Below are 18,725 nucleotides of genomic sequence, written 5' to 3' on the forward strand. Positions count from 1 at the left end.
CCGCCAAACGAGCAGACGATATTTGGGGCAGGCCCGACAATAGTCATTCTGCCGCCTTGGGCGGTCGAGATAGACGCCGCTCCCTTTCGAACGTCTCCTCCCTTGTCATTAGCAGCATCGAGAAATTGAAAACCAATATATTCCTAATAAGTAAACCATCAAACTATAAAATAAATAATGACACATATTAACGGTGTTGCAATGCTGTTAAGATCAGAGGGATGTCTCAACCAAGCAAAAGTTTTAAAAATGCGACACGAAATTTCATTTTATATCATTAAACGTTATTAGGGAAAAAATGCTTTGAAGATTTGACCTCATATTTTTACCGTTGTAGGCCTATGATTTCTTTTTAATTACCGGTTTCTTAACTCCGCGGGGGCTGCGGAGCACTGTTGCCAACTTAGCTCTTTTGGAGCCTGATCTGGCTCTTTCGTGCCCTCGGTGGCTGTGAACTGGGGTGCAGTCCCCACTATGATGCCATCACTGGCTCCGGCCCACATAGACCAAGTTTTGCTATGAGTATGCATTTTGCACGTGACGTGATATTGTTAATTGAACATCGGGGGATTATTGAGAAGGGCGATGCCACCAGATCTAGACGGTGGAAACTAAGAATAAATTGTCATCAGTTTAAAGTTTACGGTAATAGCAGCGCCCCCACCCCCTTTGACACCTAAAATTACCCTAGGAGGCAGAGGCACTTTATCCAGCCTTCGTAAATCTTGCTCTTGAAAGACCACTTTAGCTCCATTTAAGGTGAAATTTAGCTCTTTTATTCGCATCAGGTTTGGCAACACTGACAGGATGGCCTTAGGAGTCAAGGAGAAATGCATTGCGCTTATGAGAAAATTATTTCATTTGTTCTCTCTGGAATATCAAACATCCAATGGCGTAGAAAAGTGCAGGTACTGAAAAAGGACTCGTTGAACAATTTATTGGTCCTAGAAAAAGTCGAAACTCCTATTTGATTAGCCGTAACTTGAAGTTGAAGGCGATTCTCCAAAAGGAATACATAGAATTCTGAAAAATCTTATTCATCATATTTTTCAAACATCGTGTCTAGCTTAATAATTAACTTTAAAGAAACAGCTTCCACTTGCAACATGGAGAGAAATGCATACTCTCTTGTCCAGCAGCTAGTTTTTCAATGTTCATTCCGACGATATTGAAATACGTAAATGCACAACTGGTGCGAAACTGTCACTCTTACCCTTAAAATAACAAAACTACAAACACAGGTAGATGTAACTAAAGCGTAGCAACATATCCTCTTCTAATTTGTACTTATACCCCATACTAAAATATAGTGATAAATAACTATAGTTGTGTTAACAAGGCGTATGCCTCATAATATCCTGCTTCTTTTAGTTCTCTTAAGAAATGATCATGCGGAGTTACATTGAGACGACATTCGAATATAATATGATCAGATCAGGTGATCCTTCAGTTGCACCATACTGGTAGCTTGGGGATTGCACAATCTTCCTAGTGTGTAAGTCTTTGGGAGTAAGGGTATAATGTAACCGACATCTATTAAGGGTTGTTAAAGAATTTCTGGGAAGTCCTTTAGGCATATGTGATTGAATTGAATAGTACTTTTATCCCTGTAATTGTTCCCATAAGTCTTCCCTGTAATTGTTCCCATAACTCTCCCTGTAATTGTCCATTGTTTCTGTGAACTTTCCAGCAATTCTGTTTTATCGTATGTTTCTAGCCATTCTGCAGAAAATTTAATCCGAAGCGATCGGTGAATTGATTCTTCAGCTACGCATTAGCTAATGCATCTGCTATATGATTTCCATGCATGTATGACCACTGACCAGGAGTCAAGACAAAAGAAATACTGTAACCGAAGTTGGCTAGTTTGTTGACCGAAGATAGTTTTTGTTATTAACTTTAGTTTCGAAAAACTCCGATCGACACTTGCCACAGTTCAGAGGCGTAATTAGGCTGGAGCAGTCGGGACGGTGTCCCGGGGCCCCCCGGGGTAAAAGGACCCGTAATGGATTTTCCCTACTTATCTATTTGTTAAACTGGCCCGCTGCAGGCAGATTAGAGCGACGTGTGATACAAACTAACTAACTAACTCTCTAGCCTTCTCAAACCCGAAGGTTCATGGCTGCAGCAACGCAGGTCTTCCATCTGTCCCTATCCTCAGCAAAATCTATGTACTCTTTTCCATCCCTACCGATTTCCTTTATGTCCATCTCAACGTGTGATACCGGTTATATCTCTTGGCCATAGACGCCGCCAGAATTTTTTTTTAGATGTATCAGGCCAATAGTACAAATAATATCATTATCATCATCGTGGTTATGATTATTACTGTAAAATAATATGAAACTAATAAAAATAAACACACAAAGGTAAAGTGTTCCCCTGTGCTATACACCACGCCATTAAGGCGTATAGGGGGTGTGGGGTTGGGGCCCCACTCTTTCTTGATCACGGGCGAATGTGGGACTGATGTGATCAGCACCACGCCCCTGGCCGCCTTTACCCCTCAGAGTTTCCTCCAGGTACCCACTTTATACGACGCTGGGTGGGTGCCGGAGCAGCTTGAACAGGTGGAAAAAACGGTTCTACCCCGCCGGGGATCGAACCCGGATATCTCGCATGGTAGTCAGACGCCCTAATGGCTTTTTTATATACAGGAAAGCCCCTAAGCGGAAGCTTCCCCCATCACACTTCATTCACTCATATCATTTCACTCAAATCTCTATTTCAGGACTTTCAGGACAGACAATCACAAACATCCGCGTCCGAGCCGGGATTCGAACCTGAAACCCCTGGCATCGTAGCGCGCTATGCTAACTACTCCGCCAGAGAGGCCGGCAATGACTGAGCTACCGCAGCTCCAAATTTATTATTTATTATCTTAAATTTATTATTATCATTATTGTTATTGGAAGACTTCACCAGATGAGTAAGTATCCAGCACAACTGCGTTTCGTTATATTTTTACATTGCATGCAGTTAGTGTAATGAAATGCACAGTTATTCCATTGCAGTCGTGTTGCAAACCTGCCTCGAGGCAATTTTGTATTATTTTGATAATTAGCGTTGCTTTTCTGCCACTTTTGGAGAATCGCGACGATGAGGATGAGCGATGATTAGATTATATTAATGAAGGGACACAACGAACATCCATGTCAATGTCGCAACTCAAGCCTGGGCACTTCGGTGACGAGATCGAAAGTCGATTGCTTAACGTGCTCGGCTACCGAACAGGCATAATTCGAGATAAGGAAGAGACCAAGCCCTTAGCAACTTGTCGAGACAAGATCGAGAACGAGACGGATCGAACTTTTATGTCCGAGAATCATGGTCTCAATCGAGATTTTATTTATAGTTGGCTGGTTGATTCGGTGTTTTAAGTCCACTTTATGCACAGTAAGGCTAACCGGGACTGGACCTACAGTTTAAAGTGGGATCCGAACCACTATGTGCCTCCACCGGGTATCGAACCCGGGACCGCTTAGGATTTTATTTGTAGAACTAATTATTACAAAGTACATTCACTAATGGCAGTGGCGGCGATTAGGAGGGGCACTTTATGCAACTTTCTGCCCCCGCACTATGAGCTCTTAATGCTAAGCTTTGTCCACGAAAAAAAAATCTGTCCTTACCCCTTCCCCCTCTTTAGTTTTGTGACCAAATCGCCGCCTCTGACTAATGATAATTGCGAACCTATGCTGCGTGATTGTATAGCCTATAAGCCTAGATATTCAGGATAACATTATGTTCGTCAGGGGTTCGAAGCGTGAAACGGAGCTTCAAAAAGAAAAAAAACATTAAGAATAGGGTTTGCTCGATGAGCTATGAACGCCACTAAAGTGTGTATGATAACACTTTAGGCCTATAGGGCCTCTCCGATGGCGTAGTGATTACGTCGTCGCCTTATAATCAAGCGATCCCGGGTTCGATAACGCTTGCACAGTGTGGTTCGGATCCCACTTTAAACTGTAGACCCAGTCCCGATTAGCCTATCTGCGCATAAAGTGGACTTTAAGCAACTTTAGGCCTATATATGCTGCTCATATATATTTCGAAACTCTACACAAGACCAAAACGAGACAGGTATTTACAACTTGAGTCTCGAGACGAAACTGAGAATCTGCCAAGTCTCGTCTCATTTCGGGTAGGCAGTTAGTCAAGGATATTCTTCGACATGTTTGACAAATATGTCAAACTGAAGAAAATGAGCCGTACTAAATTCCAAGAAATGCCCATAAAATTGCAGTTTTGTTTACGCAATGTGGCAGAACGTAGAGAAGTTAGATCCAAAGTAGTTCCACACTCAAGTAATGTTGACTCCCACTGTTCTTGAACATCGTCTATAGCACGGGGCTGCCCAAACCGTGGCTCGCCATTTTCAGATATTGGCTTCAGTGTAAATGCAATGTGGCCTGCGACCAATTACTCATGCACAAATTTTGGACATCCCTGGTCTAGCAGCATATTCGACGTCAGGGGATGCACCCCTGAACTCATGTCACACCTGAATCTTCATCTATTAGTATAACTAGAAGAAAAGCGTGTATAAATTATAATCAAACGAAGAGCGTTCATTTTCCGATCCAAACAGACATTCCACCGATACATAAAACTGTAGGCGAACTCACTATCAATTACACTATGTCTATAAAGTAAGTGTACCAAAGATAAAGAGTGGGGCGGAGGGAGAGCGGAGGATATCTTCAAAATATCTTTTTTCTTTTTTCGACATAAAAACATCTCACCCCTAAATGTCACATCCTAACGTCTCCTATACTAGCCTAGGAAGAACAAAATGGCAAATGTAAGTGAGCAGCGAATGCTCTCGACTAAAGGCACAAGATAAATAAACCGTGTTGTGTTGGGCGTGCTGAATAACGATACACTGTCCTGGTTATCTCTGGGGCAGGAGAACAAAAACAAGTCTCTGCGCAAGTGGTGACGCGAGACGGCTCCACCAATGAACACGTGAGATGCGTGGAGGGTGGGGGGAGCCTTCCCAGCAGCATGTACCAGTAGCGTACGCGGGATTTTATCAAAGGGGGGGTATTTCTAAAACTTTCTCCAAATTCACACTACCATTGTTTTATTATACTCTAATTAAATAGTAATAATCATAATTAATTAATTAGCCGAATTACTACTAATAATACTACTATTAAGTAGTAGAGATCTACATAAATATAGTATTTATGATTATGAAAGCAATAGAAAGAAATTACTTTCTAGTCGTTCTATTTTTATCAAATTCTGGAAGCATTTTTTTTTCTTTGTTACGAAATAATTGTCTGGTCAACGAGGTGAGACATTTTAAGTGTGAAGAAAATCCATAAAAACAAGAAAATATATTAAAATAAATTGAAATAAAGTATGGAATTCATCCAAGGAGCTGCGGTGGTCTGGTCGGTAGAGCGTCTGACAACCACGCGGGAGATCCGGGTTCGATTCTTGGAATTGGTTTGAATATTTCTGGCTTCTTCGTCGCATAAAAGTCCCCGATAATTCACATGTAGATTGTCTCGCTTTTCTTACCAACAGAACATTTTGCAATAGTAAAGCTTATTGTCGTTTGAATAACAAGCAGGCCCGTAGTTAGGCAGGGGCCAGGGGGGGCTAAGCCCCCCCCGGAACTGCCGTCAGCCCCCCTGGTACCGCCTTCAGCCCTCTTGATATTAGGTAAAACTATTTTGTGTAATTTATTTGCAGTGAAGAGTAAAAATGTATACAGCAGATATTATTTTGCTCACAACTTTGGTGAAGGATAAATTCACAGAACATGAACAGCAGCGAATACATTTCTTCATCTTCTTTATAAGAAGAAGTCTAAGTAGCGGCAAGTATTTAGAAGATTCTCTTCTCTAGACTCTAGAAGGTTCTTTCACAGGGCAGCTTCTTTATCTGTACGTTCTCTGCCCCTGTTGCGACCTCCCACTTAGACAGAAATCTGTGACTTTGATGACATCATGCAAATTCCCTCCGCATCTGCGTCAAAAAAGCTCCCATGTTTTGGAAACGAAGAGGAGTTTCATTGCTTCCGCCGGGGGTGGAATGTATTGTAGGCACTATGATTGAATATTGTGCATTTTTTTCTTGTGTGATATAAATATCTGTATCATCAAAAGTAGTATGGAGTGTGCAGTAAGGGATGATTTCAGTAACAGTCAACACTTAAAAAAAGACGATGTTTTATAAGATATAGAAAAAATGTAGTATTTGTATATGATATTTCTAAAATTCATATAACTTAATGACCCCCCACACACATAATTTACCTTCATTTAGTACTGTTAAACTTTTGAAAATTTGACTTAGTTTACAAAGCCCCCTGATAACCCATGAGCCCCCCTTCCCCGGAGATCAATTGTAGCTACGGGCCTGTCAACAAGGTGAGATATTTTTCAGAGACATTCAAACGTGCCGCTCTTAACAATGTGACTGTATTCTTGTCCGCCTAGCCTTTGTCTACTATACATTAGCCCCTTACAACGAAACAAGAACTTTCTTTAGTTAATGCTCATTGTTCACACACAAAAAAATACATGTTCATTGAACACTGGCGTACGTAGAGGGGTGGCTGATGGGCTTATAACCCCTACAGAAATTTTGAGAAAATCAGAATTTTCAAATAAAAATCCGTTAAGAACTTAAAAAATCAAAATGTGTAAATGCGAAACCTGTTTTAAAGTGAGTCCCGATTACCATTTTTGTCTTTGAATACAATTTCAATACACTGAAAAGCTCCAAAAATACGATTTTTTTTATTATGCATCCGCCCTCAAAAACGAAGGCATGTGCTATCCACATTTACTATTCCAGCTCCTCCCGAAAAAAAATAATCCTGCGTACGCCAGTGTATTGAACATTGTTACAACTGAGATACAAAACAACTTTTCTCTCTTTTAAACCATAGTTACCCTCATATTTGATTTTCAAGAATTCGTGTTAATTTTCAAGGCATTCTCTGAAAGACGCGTGTGTTTGGAATGCTGTTCTTTTATCTGTGCTGCATGGGAATAATAATTCAAATTATTATTTTATTATTATTATTATTATTATTATTATTATTATATTATTATTAAATTCCATGGCAAAGGTTTTTGAACACATAATTGCTGGCTATTTGTCTTTTTCTTTAAAACAATATATTGATGGAAATCAGCATGGATTTTTTAGAAAAAGGTCTACTATCACAAATTTATTGGTTTTAATAGACTCTCTCAAATCCAACATTAGGAAACAATCCCAGACCGATATTTTATTTATTGACTTGGCTAAAGCCTTTGATAGTGTCAGCCATCAGTTATTAATTTACAAACTCGACCAAATGGGATTATCACCACGATTTCTGAAATGGTTTTCCAACTTTTTAGTAAATAGAAGTTTCTCTGTTAAGATTGGTGAAACAAATTCTTCTAAACAAGAAATACTTTGTGGAGTACCTCAAGGGTCGCCACTCGGCCCAATTCTGTTCGCTGTTTTTATCAATGATGTTACATTATGTTTTAAATCTAGCACATGTTTACTATATGCAGATGATATAAAAAATTTTAAGAGTATTTTAACAAATAATGATGTCGCTCAACTTCAGGCTGATCTCGATAGAATGACATATTGGTGCAAGATTAATGAAATGGAAATTAACTTGAAAAAGTGTAAAGTTTTAAGATGTACTAAGAAAGTTCATTATATAGTCTCCAACTATTTTATTTATGAAAATAAAATCCAAGTGTGCGACAGTCATAAAGACTTAGGAATAGTAATAGACTCCTCTCTCATATTTGATGAGCACATTTCAGAAATTTGTAAAAGAGCAAAGAGAATGCTTGGTTATATATTTTTCTCATGGAAAGTTTTTAAAAAGGAAGATACCTTAATATTCCTGTATAAAACGATAGTTCGTCCTATTCTTGAATATGCAAATGAATTATGGTTTCTGACTGCAACCAGTCACCTTCAAAAAGTTGAATCAGTTCAAAAACTTTTTATCAGGTTATTATGCACAAAGTTTAAAAAAAAATACTATGACCAACATTACTCTGAATGGTTATCACAGTTGAATATGTTTTCCTTAGAAGAAAGAAGAAAAATGAAAAGATTAAATTTTATAGAGAAGATATTAAATTTCCAAGTTGACAGTGAATACTTTTTGAATAATATAGCTTATAAAATTCCCAGATATTCACATAGGTATATCTCAATTCTCACATGCCTAAACAAGGCAAGAGGTTTAGTAGCTGATCTTGTTGAAACCTACAATTTGAATTTATGTTGATGTATAAAATTGTAGGATCTACTGTTTTATTTTATAATTATGTATTCAATTTTTTAATTTTGTATAACACAGTGGTTGTTTAAGCGTTATCATCACTTCAATAAATATGATCATTATTATTATTAGAACAATACACAGTTAATTGCACAATATTATATAACAATAAACAATTATTAGTATCAGAGATATAATAGATCTCATTGAAAACTGTAACTTGAAGTGTAAATGTGCTAACTTGTTATGTTATGTTATTCTGCAGCTTATGTATTTTATTCGTGTAACTTTGTACTTTTGTATTTGACTTAGTGCTGTATTAGGTTTCATACTGTGCTCAACACTTAAAATAAACTATTATTATTATTATTGTTAGTAGTAGTAGTAGTAGTAGTAGTAGTAGTAGTAATAGTATTGTTGCAGATTTTTGACTGTGATAAATTGGCCATTTTGATTTTTTCCACAGCATTTTTCGTAATATTTCACAAGCTCAAGGGGAAGGTTTAAACCCCGTAACACCTCCTTGCGTACGCCACTGGCATGTACTGCTTCGGTTGGTTTACTCGCGTTTCGCCGAATGTCTCAGAGACAAATGTCACACCGAAGGAAAATTTTCGGCTAATTGCGAATTCCCATTTCGCCGAATATTTTCAGTGTAGGGGATTCTCCCTCCGCTGGGAAATTTCAGGGACCTGGGTGAAAGATAATTTCAACAGTCAGAAACTCATTGCGTTCACATAGAGTAGCGTACTCGTTTGAGGGGAAGTCTAGCGTCTGAGATTGAGTGGAGAGGTACACTCGAAGTAAATGTTCGAAAAAACAGCACCCTCAGTGTTGCTTACTAGTAAAATTGTCCACAACACGCAGGAAATTTTCTGAATTGATAAGGCAAAGGAAACGGTGACATTGTAAGTACGGTATTAATGCAATACAATACAGTGTTGAATTTTACAGTCGAACGGTTCGTAAGAATTCCTGAAATATTGATTGAAAAACTCAATATGCAATAAACCATGGCAGAAAAATATATCTCATTCCTTCACTTACTACATTTTATCTGGAGGCAGTGGGGAGTGGATGACACATACCTCCTCCCCTTAATCTAATGTAACAGCACAATAGACATTTAAGATGTTCTATACTTTCACCTCGAAGTCTCTCGTACATTTTCTTCCCAATAACAATAGCCTTTGTTTCATTCACCTTTAATTTCATTCCAAATGCTTACAGCGGGCACTTAAGTTTTCACCATCCTCTCGTCTTCTGCTACAGCTCTTGTCTGTCGCCCTTCTCTCCAAATGTCACTTCCCTCTGTAATTTCTTCTCCTACTCTCAGTTTAATTCATCATTTCATGAAACAGATTCCATCATAAATCTCCACTCTACCACACCTGCACCGATCTTATTCAGTATCCAATTCACTCCATCATGCTTTCTTCAGATACACAAATACTATAAATAGTAGCTACTTCTCTTCTCTAATTAGGTATCTTTCGCCACATAACTTCTTAAATAAAATTTCTGTTTGTTAAAAAAAAAAAAGTTAATGATGTGTATTTTGGCCGCAAACACCTGACATTTCCCAGCGGAGGGAAAATTCCCTCCCTTCAAAATATTCGGCAAAAGAGGATTCGGCGAAACGGGAATTCCCTTTCGCCAAAAATTTTACTCAGGTAAAACAGGAAGACACGCGCTCAGCCTACTCAATTTGCCATGCGCGACCTTGTTCCAGAGATAACTGAGACAGGATGAAACAGGACGTAAAACTGAATAACGAATACTCAATTCCCATCATAGGACTAGGTACCTTTAACGGATGGACGGTAAGTGAACTAATAGAATAATTATTTAAAAATTTCAATGGGATTACTGGTTTGAATTTCACGTGTGCTGTATTTGATAAATGTTTGTCCTTTGAAAAACGTAGTCACGAGAAAAATGCGTTGAACTTAAATCATGAGGAATTTATTTTTCTGTTTTGAGCTCGTAAACTTTTAATAAGCAGGTAAATTCACTCCCCACGAACACATATGTTGGTTATTATTTGTACAATTATGAAGTATTATTTTCTTCGTTCGGTTTTGCTCATGTACAACGTAAAGGTATGGTAGAACTAATTCTACGGCATCGATACATTTTCAAAACAATTGTTGCCGCCCCCCGTGGCGGAGTGGTTATCACATCGCGCTACAAAGCCAGGGGTCACGGGTTCGAATCCCGGCCGGGCATGTAGGTTTTTGAGTGTCCATTCATCAATTTCATCATGTCATCACTCATCCCCATCTTCGCAAATTAGCCAAAAGTGGCACAAGAAGCGATGTAAAATAAAGCAAATCAATCAATCAAAACAATAGTTCTTATGTCCACATATTTGTGTTAAATCTGATGTGAACGTTAAAGAAATATCGTGAACTCACCACTCGATTTGAAGTTTGAAGTAAGTTCGTACAAGTCTGTTATTTCTATTTTCAGTGTGACCTTGATGGTCATTTCCACTCCACTGCAATAATCAATACAATACAACTCCTTTGCTTTCTTAAATCAACATTTTTTTAAAAGTAGAGTGCTATTACTGTCCGCTTTTATTTATTATGACACTTCGAAATGAATACGATTGACAATATTTACTTTTTTTCTTAGTATTTTATTTTACTAGCAGACGACACTGGGCTAAGCTTCGTTGGTTGTACGCATGCGCATTTATTATGGCATTTCGAGTCTCGAGTCTCGTAGCTTCAGCTTGCACATTCCTGTACCGGCACGGAAGTTGGGGGAGGTTCAACACTTTGAGTTGTGTTTCTGTGTCATCCGGTAAGAGTGTTAAGTACTGTTACAGTAGCATGGCACCGCAAGTTCCAGATATTACATTGAACAATGGACTGCCCATGCCTTTATTTGGACTTGGCACTTGGAAGGTAAGAAAGTGGAAGTATTTTTAAAATAGGTTTCGAAGTAAACATGTCAGGAAGCCGCTCAGTTCACATAGGTTGGTCAGTTGGTCAAGGTCGCGGTCTCTTCTGTTGAGGCTGGTTATGTTTGTGATGATAGTATCGGTAGTATGTAAAAACCTAGGCACTTCTATGATCTACCATTCGTGTTGAATGAAAAGCTACGCACGTCTTCGTACCGACATTAGTGTTCTCTTGTGTCACTGAAAAGTTTTAAAAAATAAAAATAAACATACTTGGGAAGTGTTTTTATCGTATTTTAATTATGAAATAAGTAAAAACTAAATATATATTAAAAAAACGAAACAGTTGTTATGTACATACTGGTATTCCGTTATTTAATCGTCACCAACGAAGTCAGTTTGAATTATTGTACTTTAAAAACACAATTTCACGCTTGCACGATCAGCATCCAATGTGGTGGACTTTCTAAAAATGTGAAGGAATCTCAAATTTGTCCATCATATACTTTATCGTTACAAAGTATGTTTAAGGGGTGTAATTATCATACACAATTTTCAGTCTCGCAAACCACTCCTAAATACTAACGAAGACCTGGCATGGATCCATTATTTCGAAAAATTTATATTTACGTTCAGAATGGATGAAAATAGTATTTGCAAGGACAAAATCTTGCCACGTGAAAATGTTTGATACGATGTATTTTCAGGGAGTCTGTTAATATAAGTTTCTTGAATGGATAAAGCAGGGTCAAGTAACGGGTGGTCTGGTTTAGAAGTGTACACCCATCACAAAGAATTAAATAATGATTGTTTCGTGTAAAGGAATAGTTAGAATGAGGACAGGGAACATGTTGGCTGTGACCAAAATACTTCATTGCAAGCTAGTTCTTAAAACGAAGAGAAATGGAACAACCAATCACACACACACAATGCATCACATAAATTGGTTTTCGAGATATGTATTGCACAATGTGGAATTGTACTGAGACTCGTTTTTGTTCTATTATTGTATTCAGTTTGGCAGCTTTACATTTATATCATGATATAAAAGTGATGCAAGTGAAATACCGCATACTATGGCAATTTACAATTTGGACACAAACCTTTGTGGTTGAATACATAATTTAATGAATGATAAGTACAGTACCATGAAATCCACGATACTTTCTCTCAGTGGCGTGCCCAGGATTTTCGAAAGGGAGGGGTTATGTATACTTTTTCTTGGTAGTCAGCCCTAATTTTGTCATATTTTCCTACCCTTGACGTTCTTTTATTTTAGGAATACGGGGCGGAGCGAAAGGGGGTTATAACCCCCATCAACCTCCCCCCTTGGGCACGCCACTGCATTCTCTAATCCGTAACTTTTAGATATGTATTAAAAATTGAGTACCAGAGATTTGTCAAGCATTTATTGAGTTACAGGGAAAGAGCAAATTCCACGTAATTCCTGGCCTTACTGATAATGTTTTGTAGCTGAAAATTGGTAGGATAAGGCAAGGGACGGCCTATAAAAGTGTAGGCAAATTTTGGGGGGAGTACACGACGCCCACCTAACCTACCATCGCTTATAAAGCAACGCACATCGGATATAACGAAAACTACGTTGCTGTTAAGCTACTAATCACTGTGCTACACCAATAGCCTTTAACGACTGTCTAGGAAGTAACAAAAATGTATAGCTCACTTCCAAAGAAAATATGAAACGACCTAACCTGCACGGAAAAACTATCCTCATCTCTCGGTGCCAATAAGAAGATCGATATTTCATGAAAATCGTGGGTGAAAGATTTCAAGCACCCTTGTTATCTCCATCTATTCACTTTCTTTTTTTAAATAGTCGATATGTTCGTTGAGCTGTTTTTATAGTCATAGAATCAATAGGAAATATACTGTAAGCTTAAATGGGTACTATTATACGGACTACCTGTTTTCTGGGGAAGCAAAAGAAACACTTATGGACATACTAGGAACACTGTATTAGGTTAGGTTAGGTACTTATCATAATGAATGTCGATTACACAATTACACAAATCAATAAAACACTTGAGCAATGCAATGAGGTAATCCATATAATACTAAAGAACCCTTAAATCTAACCATTCTGCAGATAAATAATAATAATCAAGGGTAGAGAAAAGTTTCACGTGGCGCCTGAATTTTCAAATCTAGTTCCAAAAATATATATATATTTTATATAATTAGAGTTCACTCATGGTCATTTCCATTACTTTCTTTTTAAAATAACTAGTACAGATGCTTTTGTATGTTTGTGCGTTTTCTGTATCCTATATCATTAAATCAGAATAATAAACAGGTCATATAGCTACATTTATTTTTGTATTGTTGCTAGCCGAATTTTAAAATCTGCAGGGATATAGTAGAGTTGGCTATATGTCAGATTAGATTTATCTCATCCATGAATCTCGTTTGCATTTAATGCTGTGATATCGGACATGTCAATTTGTGTATGTATGTGTTACCGTTATTACGTAGTTATTAATGCTATTACCGGTAATTTATTGATCATAGACATTGCAATATACAGTAATAGTACAATGAAATACAATATATATAATGCTTTCTTCAGGTACAAGAATTAATTACTTGTATTAATATATTAAATGTTTTAAGGTCTTAGTTCCAAATGTGTAGCTTTATATTATAGTTGGATTCGTGAGTTTCTTAGCCTGTATTTTCAAAGAAAGAAAAGAAAGTGCTGGCGCCTGAATTGTTTTTAGTTGTATCTACACCTGATAATAATAATGGCCTTAGTTCAGCTCTCGATTTAAAATCGCTTGTGCAGTTTGGGTGTGTGTCCTTTGAATAGCCAACAATTGTACATTCTCAGATAATGCAATTCTGCTTTCCTTCCTGCAAGGCAAATGTGACACATTCAATAATGTTCCCCCAAAGGGAGAAACAGGTCAAGGCTTAGACTAAATAGATTCATCAATTCCACGCATCCCCTCCAAGCGTTGTATCATGTGCACGTGTTATGTCAAAGAACATCGAAAGTGTACATTAAAATTCGTCGCAATGCGCTCAACGTTTATTTGGAAACTCTTTTTTATTTAAATCTGCAACACAAACTCTACATGTAACCAACTGAATTGTAAAACTTAAATTTCATACAGGGTAGTATGAATTTCTTAATCTACCCTGCATATATACAGGGTGCCTTCCATAGGCGCAGCTAGAACTTTATATTTGGGTGTGCACAAAAAAAAATGAGGTCTTGTACTTTTTTAATAGCATATTTTGAAACACAATCACTTGGCTCTTTAACTGCACTGATGTTTGTAAAGGAATATAAATTCACTAAATGACAGTGTTTGCATAGAAATTACACACACACAAAATGTTCATAAATGTTACAAACAAATACATCAAAATACACGTCATCTATAATAAGAGACGTCTGTCAAAAGGTACAATGTTCTTAAACTCATCAATAACTTCATTTACATCAATAGACATCAAAACATCGAAAAACTATAGACACTTGTTTCATCAGCGATAATGCACACGTTTGTACCAAGTAATGACATTTTCAACTTTTTATAATCTGCCGCTTATTTTCTCTCTTATTGAAATGTCTTTAATTCTCTTTGATAAAGAAGCCCATTAGGGTGTGCCTAGCCACACCCGGCACACCCCGTAGCTACGCCTATGGTGCCTTCAACAAACTTTCCCAGCATGTAGAGGATATCTGGTTACAGTATTGTTTTGACGCTTTGAACCTTCCGAAACTGCCATTTTATCCTGTATGTATGCAGACACGCAGCACAGATTCGTGGTTTCCGCTAGCATTTACTTTCTGTAGTAGAACAACATATGCTCCATCTAACGTTGTCTTTATCTCATTAAAGATATAATAATAGCCTACGAGGTTTGTCACAGTGTGTTCGCGCCCAAAAGATTGCCAGGTACTACTAATTATTTTAATGCATTGTATGTTAAAAGTAAATGTCGTTGGCATACACGTGCTGTGTGGTTGCGTATATACAGGATAACTTTTCTTATTCCGAGGTCTCATAGCCATGAACGTAACTTGGTGCCTAATCTTTTTTTATGGGAGGGGGGGGGGGCAGAATCGACAAGTTTTTAATCCCCTAAAAATTCCCCCAGGGTTTTTTTTTTGCCAAAAAGCTATTACATTTGCGAAATCATACAAAATGATCTGCATTTCTTTGTTCTTCAGGTCCCAGGACGTTACAAAAGTACCCTTAACATTTAAATTTTAATAAACCTGAAAATTTGGGGAGGGGGACAAGTGTTCCCTCGGAGTTCTGCGATAGTGAATGAGTGAAACTTTTGTTGTTGTTTTTTTCTTTTTAATTGGGGGTGTTCACTACACTGTCACTTCCATCGACACGCTTCTCTTTCAAGGGTTATCAATTTAACTTTTTTTGTTATCACCACTAGAGCAAATTACGCTATCTCTTATTTGTTGATTGATTGGTGTGGTGACCTCGGACGCGCATGCTTCTGCATGTTGATTGCTGAAAGTTCATATTACGTAAGTTGCGTCACCGCTATTTTATCTGCGTTAAAGTGTTGGATTTATCGCTGAGAAAAGATTGGACGACAGGTTTTCTTATCAAACATTGCAGTTTGCAATAAAAGTTGCTGAGATTTTTCACGCAGTCACTCTCTGTCGGAGCTAGTTACCTTCACGGACACTTCTGATAATTTCTCCAGATGGCGCCTAAAGCAGTCCCTAACATTACCTTCAATAATGGGAAGAAGTGTCCTATATTTGGACTAGGATCCTGGAAGGTAGGGTTATTAGAAGTTTTCTTTTTTAAAAAATAAATAACAGCTATAATTCTATAATTACTTATTTTGCTTAAGTTACAGTTACTGTCCTCTCTTGGAAAGAAACAAGTTACTTTTACCATATGCGTAACTTGACAGGGGCAAGGGAGTGGTTGCCCCCCTCCCCCAACTTTCAAGTTTATTAAAATTTATGTTTATATGCTTTTGTGAACCTTGTGGGGCGCGGGAGCTGAGGAGCAAATTAATAAGGAGTAAACTTTGTGATTTCGCAAATGCAACAGTTATTTAGTAAATCCTGGCCGATATTTTTATGGGATGGAAAACTTGTAGATTCTGTCCCCCCAAAGTTAGGTCCAAAGTTACGCCCGCGACTTTTACAGTTTTCAATCCGGATAAGCAGCTGTGACTCGTACAACTGCAAGCAGGTTTTTTTTTTTGTGTGTGTTACTGATAACTCTAAAAATGAACTCAAATTTTCATCAAATTATAATAAATAAAGTGTGTTTGATTGTGAAGATATACTTAGGACGATTCTATGTAAATACTGGAAAATGTGGTGTCACGCAAAACATTGGCCTGAGGATCAGCATTTTATTTATATTTCTTAAAAAATAAATCATTACTGCTGAAATGTACAGAAAGGTTAATTTGATAATTTGTTGCCTGGAAAAGTAACACTGGATTAGGAAAATAATTGTAGTTTTCAGAAACAAATGTTTCATTTCGAAGAAAGAATCTAATATAGTTTTGAGACCGAGTCACCTTGTGAACTTGAGGATATCAGTTTTTTCTCTCAAGTTTTGTGACACTAAGCGCCCGTGGCGGTGTTGTGTTGGTGCAAACTTACGACAAGGGTTGCCAGGTTCTCGAGATAGAGATATGGGCAAAATCGCAATCGCAATTTGAAATAGGGGATAAAATTGCAAAAACACAGTACATAGAATTAACGAACATTTGTGCGCGCGTTTTCATCTTCAGGACAGCTCCTTTCCAAAAGCAAAACAGAAAACTAATAGATGCTGTACGTAAAAGCTTGTTTGTGTCGTTGTTTTAAGTAAACTTTATTCACAGATATGATAATCGGGACTGGACCTACAGTTTAAAGTGGGATCCACTGTAGATAAAGAAGGTACAGGACTTTGGTTATTCTTGTACTTCAGCTGGGGGAAAGTTTGGTCGAGCCTTGGGCCTAGCTAGGAGGATGTTCCTATTGCATGGAAATGCTTTCTGAAAATTTTGCTGGCTGGAGACTACCCCCGCCCCCTTCCCAAATTATGCACCGCTTGCACCTCTGGTTTTTACAGCACTAGCCCAGTTAAATTTCGAATTTGTTTGCAGTTCGGTTCGAGTAAGCCATGTTGCGCGACCGTCGCGAAACGTAAAGTACGTGCTTTCGAGAGAAGTGCAAGGAATGCGGCTTTTTAAACTACCATTGTAAATAGTTGAACGCTGAACGTGTAAACGCGCGAGACAATGGAACGTATATTTGACAATAATTGTGTGGCGTGAGAACTCACCAAAGTCGTTAGCGTCTTGCATTGTCGTACACCATAAAGTTTACGCTATGCACTATGAGTAAGATTTATGACAATTTCACATCCAAATATTTTAGGTACCGAGGTATTTTTGTTTCCTTGAGACGAGATGTTTCGAATAAAATGTTAAAAACGGGGGGCGCTAATGTTCAGATGAAATATCATATTTTGAAAATGACTGGCAAAAGACAGCAACAACAATACTAAAGACAATCATCTTTCAAAATTGAAATTCCTCCATTGTTGCCAATGTGCACAGAATCAAATGAGTGCTCTGTGTTGTGACTGGTATTCTAGATTGTGCTGCTTCAAAATTACCTGGTAATTTGAATTCAATATTATCCTGCAAATTATCTGGTAATTATCATTAGTATTATTGTTATTATTAGGGCTAGGATTTTTATAACCAAAATATGCAAACTAAAATATTCTCTTATGACCTAAAATTTTACAAAACATGCACTATAATTTGAAAAATATTCCCTTATAACTGGCCCTAAGTTGCAATGCACAATGAATACTTTCTCTAAATTTTCAAATAAAAAATTAAAAAGATTTCGCTCCAGTTAAAAAAAACAACCTCGAGTGAACATGGTAGTAAGAACGAATCCACTTCGAAAATCACTGTATATTTCTTGGAAAAGCGAAAATATGCTGAATATGACCGAAAATCCATCAAAATATGCTCTACCACGTAGAAATGGCCAAAAATGCCAAAAAATGGCCTTTTAAAGCACCTTAATTCAATTAGTTTCTTCACAATATGAATTTCTATATATTTAGGGAACACATCATCACCAAAAAATTATGCTAAATCATAAAAATCCTAGCCCTAGTTATATTTCAGAAAACTTTCGGTTCTTGCAACTATCATAATTTTTTCTGTGTAGAAATATTAAAAATTCACTTGTTACGCAGCTTAGTACGTTCTTGATACAAATTAAGGGGACATCCAAGAATTACTTCCTAAAACCGCCACTGGCCTAAAATGGGTAGAGGAAAAAACTTGTCCCCTAGCGGTTCGCATAATGCACTCCCAAATAAGGGTTGCTGGTCTAAATTCCAAGTAAGTCCTGAAAATATTTGTATTCACTTCCCTGTATTTCGCTAGTAAAAATAAAGTAAATTTTACTTTGGATATGATGCCTCTGTTGAACAGTAGGGAACTCTTGCTTTTATTCATTGTACACGGCGACAGTCGCGTAGACACAAGGTCAGCGAGCTGGAAGAGGAA

General features: G+C 37.6%; 1 protein-coding gene across 3 annotated transcripts in view; it reads left to right on the forward strand.

The window, feature by feature from the left end:
• The first annotated feature begins 9,953 nt into the window (after positions 1 to 9,953).
• LOC145997930 (aldo-keto reductase 1B-like) overlaps positions 9,954 to 18,725 on the forward strand; it is a 33,867-nt gene continuing 25,095 nt past the window's right edge. The window contains exon 1 of one of the 3 annotated variants that reach the window (XM_083134657.1): positions 9,954 to 10,089. In XM_083134657.1, the coding sequence (XP_082990783.1) occupies positions 10,015 to 10,089 (75 nt within the window). In that variant the 5' untranslated portion in view covers positions 9,954 to 10,014. Of the gene's footprint in view, positions 10,090 to 10,993; positions 11,182 to 15,799; positions 15,957 to 18,725 lie in introns of those variants that run through there. The other 2 variants (XM_083134656.1, XM_083134655.1) reach the window with 2 other exon arrangements.

Source organism: Lepisma saccharinum, chromosome 1, assembly GCF_977018435.1.
Source record: "Lepisma saccharinum chromosome 1, izLepSacc3.1, whole genome shotgun sequence".
NCBI classification, from domain to species: domain Eukaryota; kingdom Metazoa; phylum Arthropoda; class Insecta; order Zygentoma; family Lepismatidae; genus Lepisma; species Lepisma saccharinum.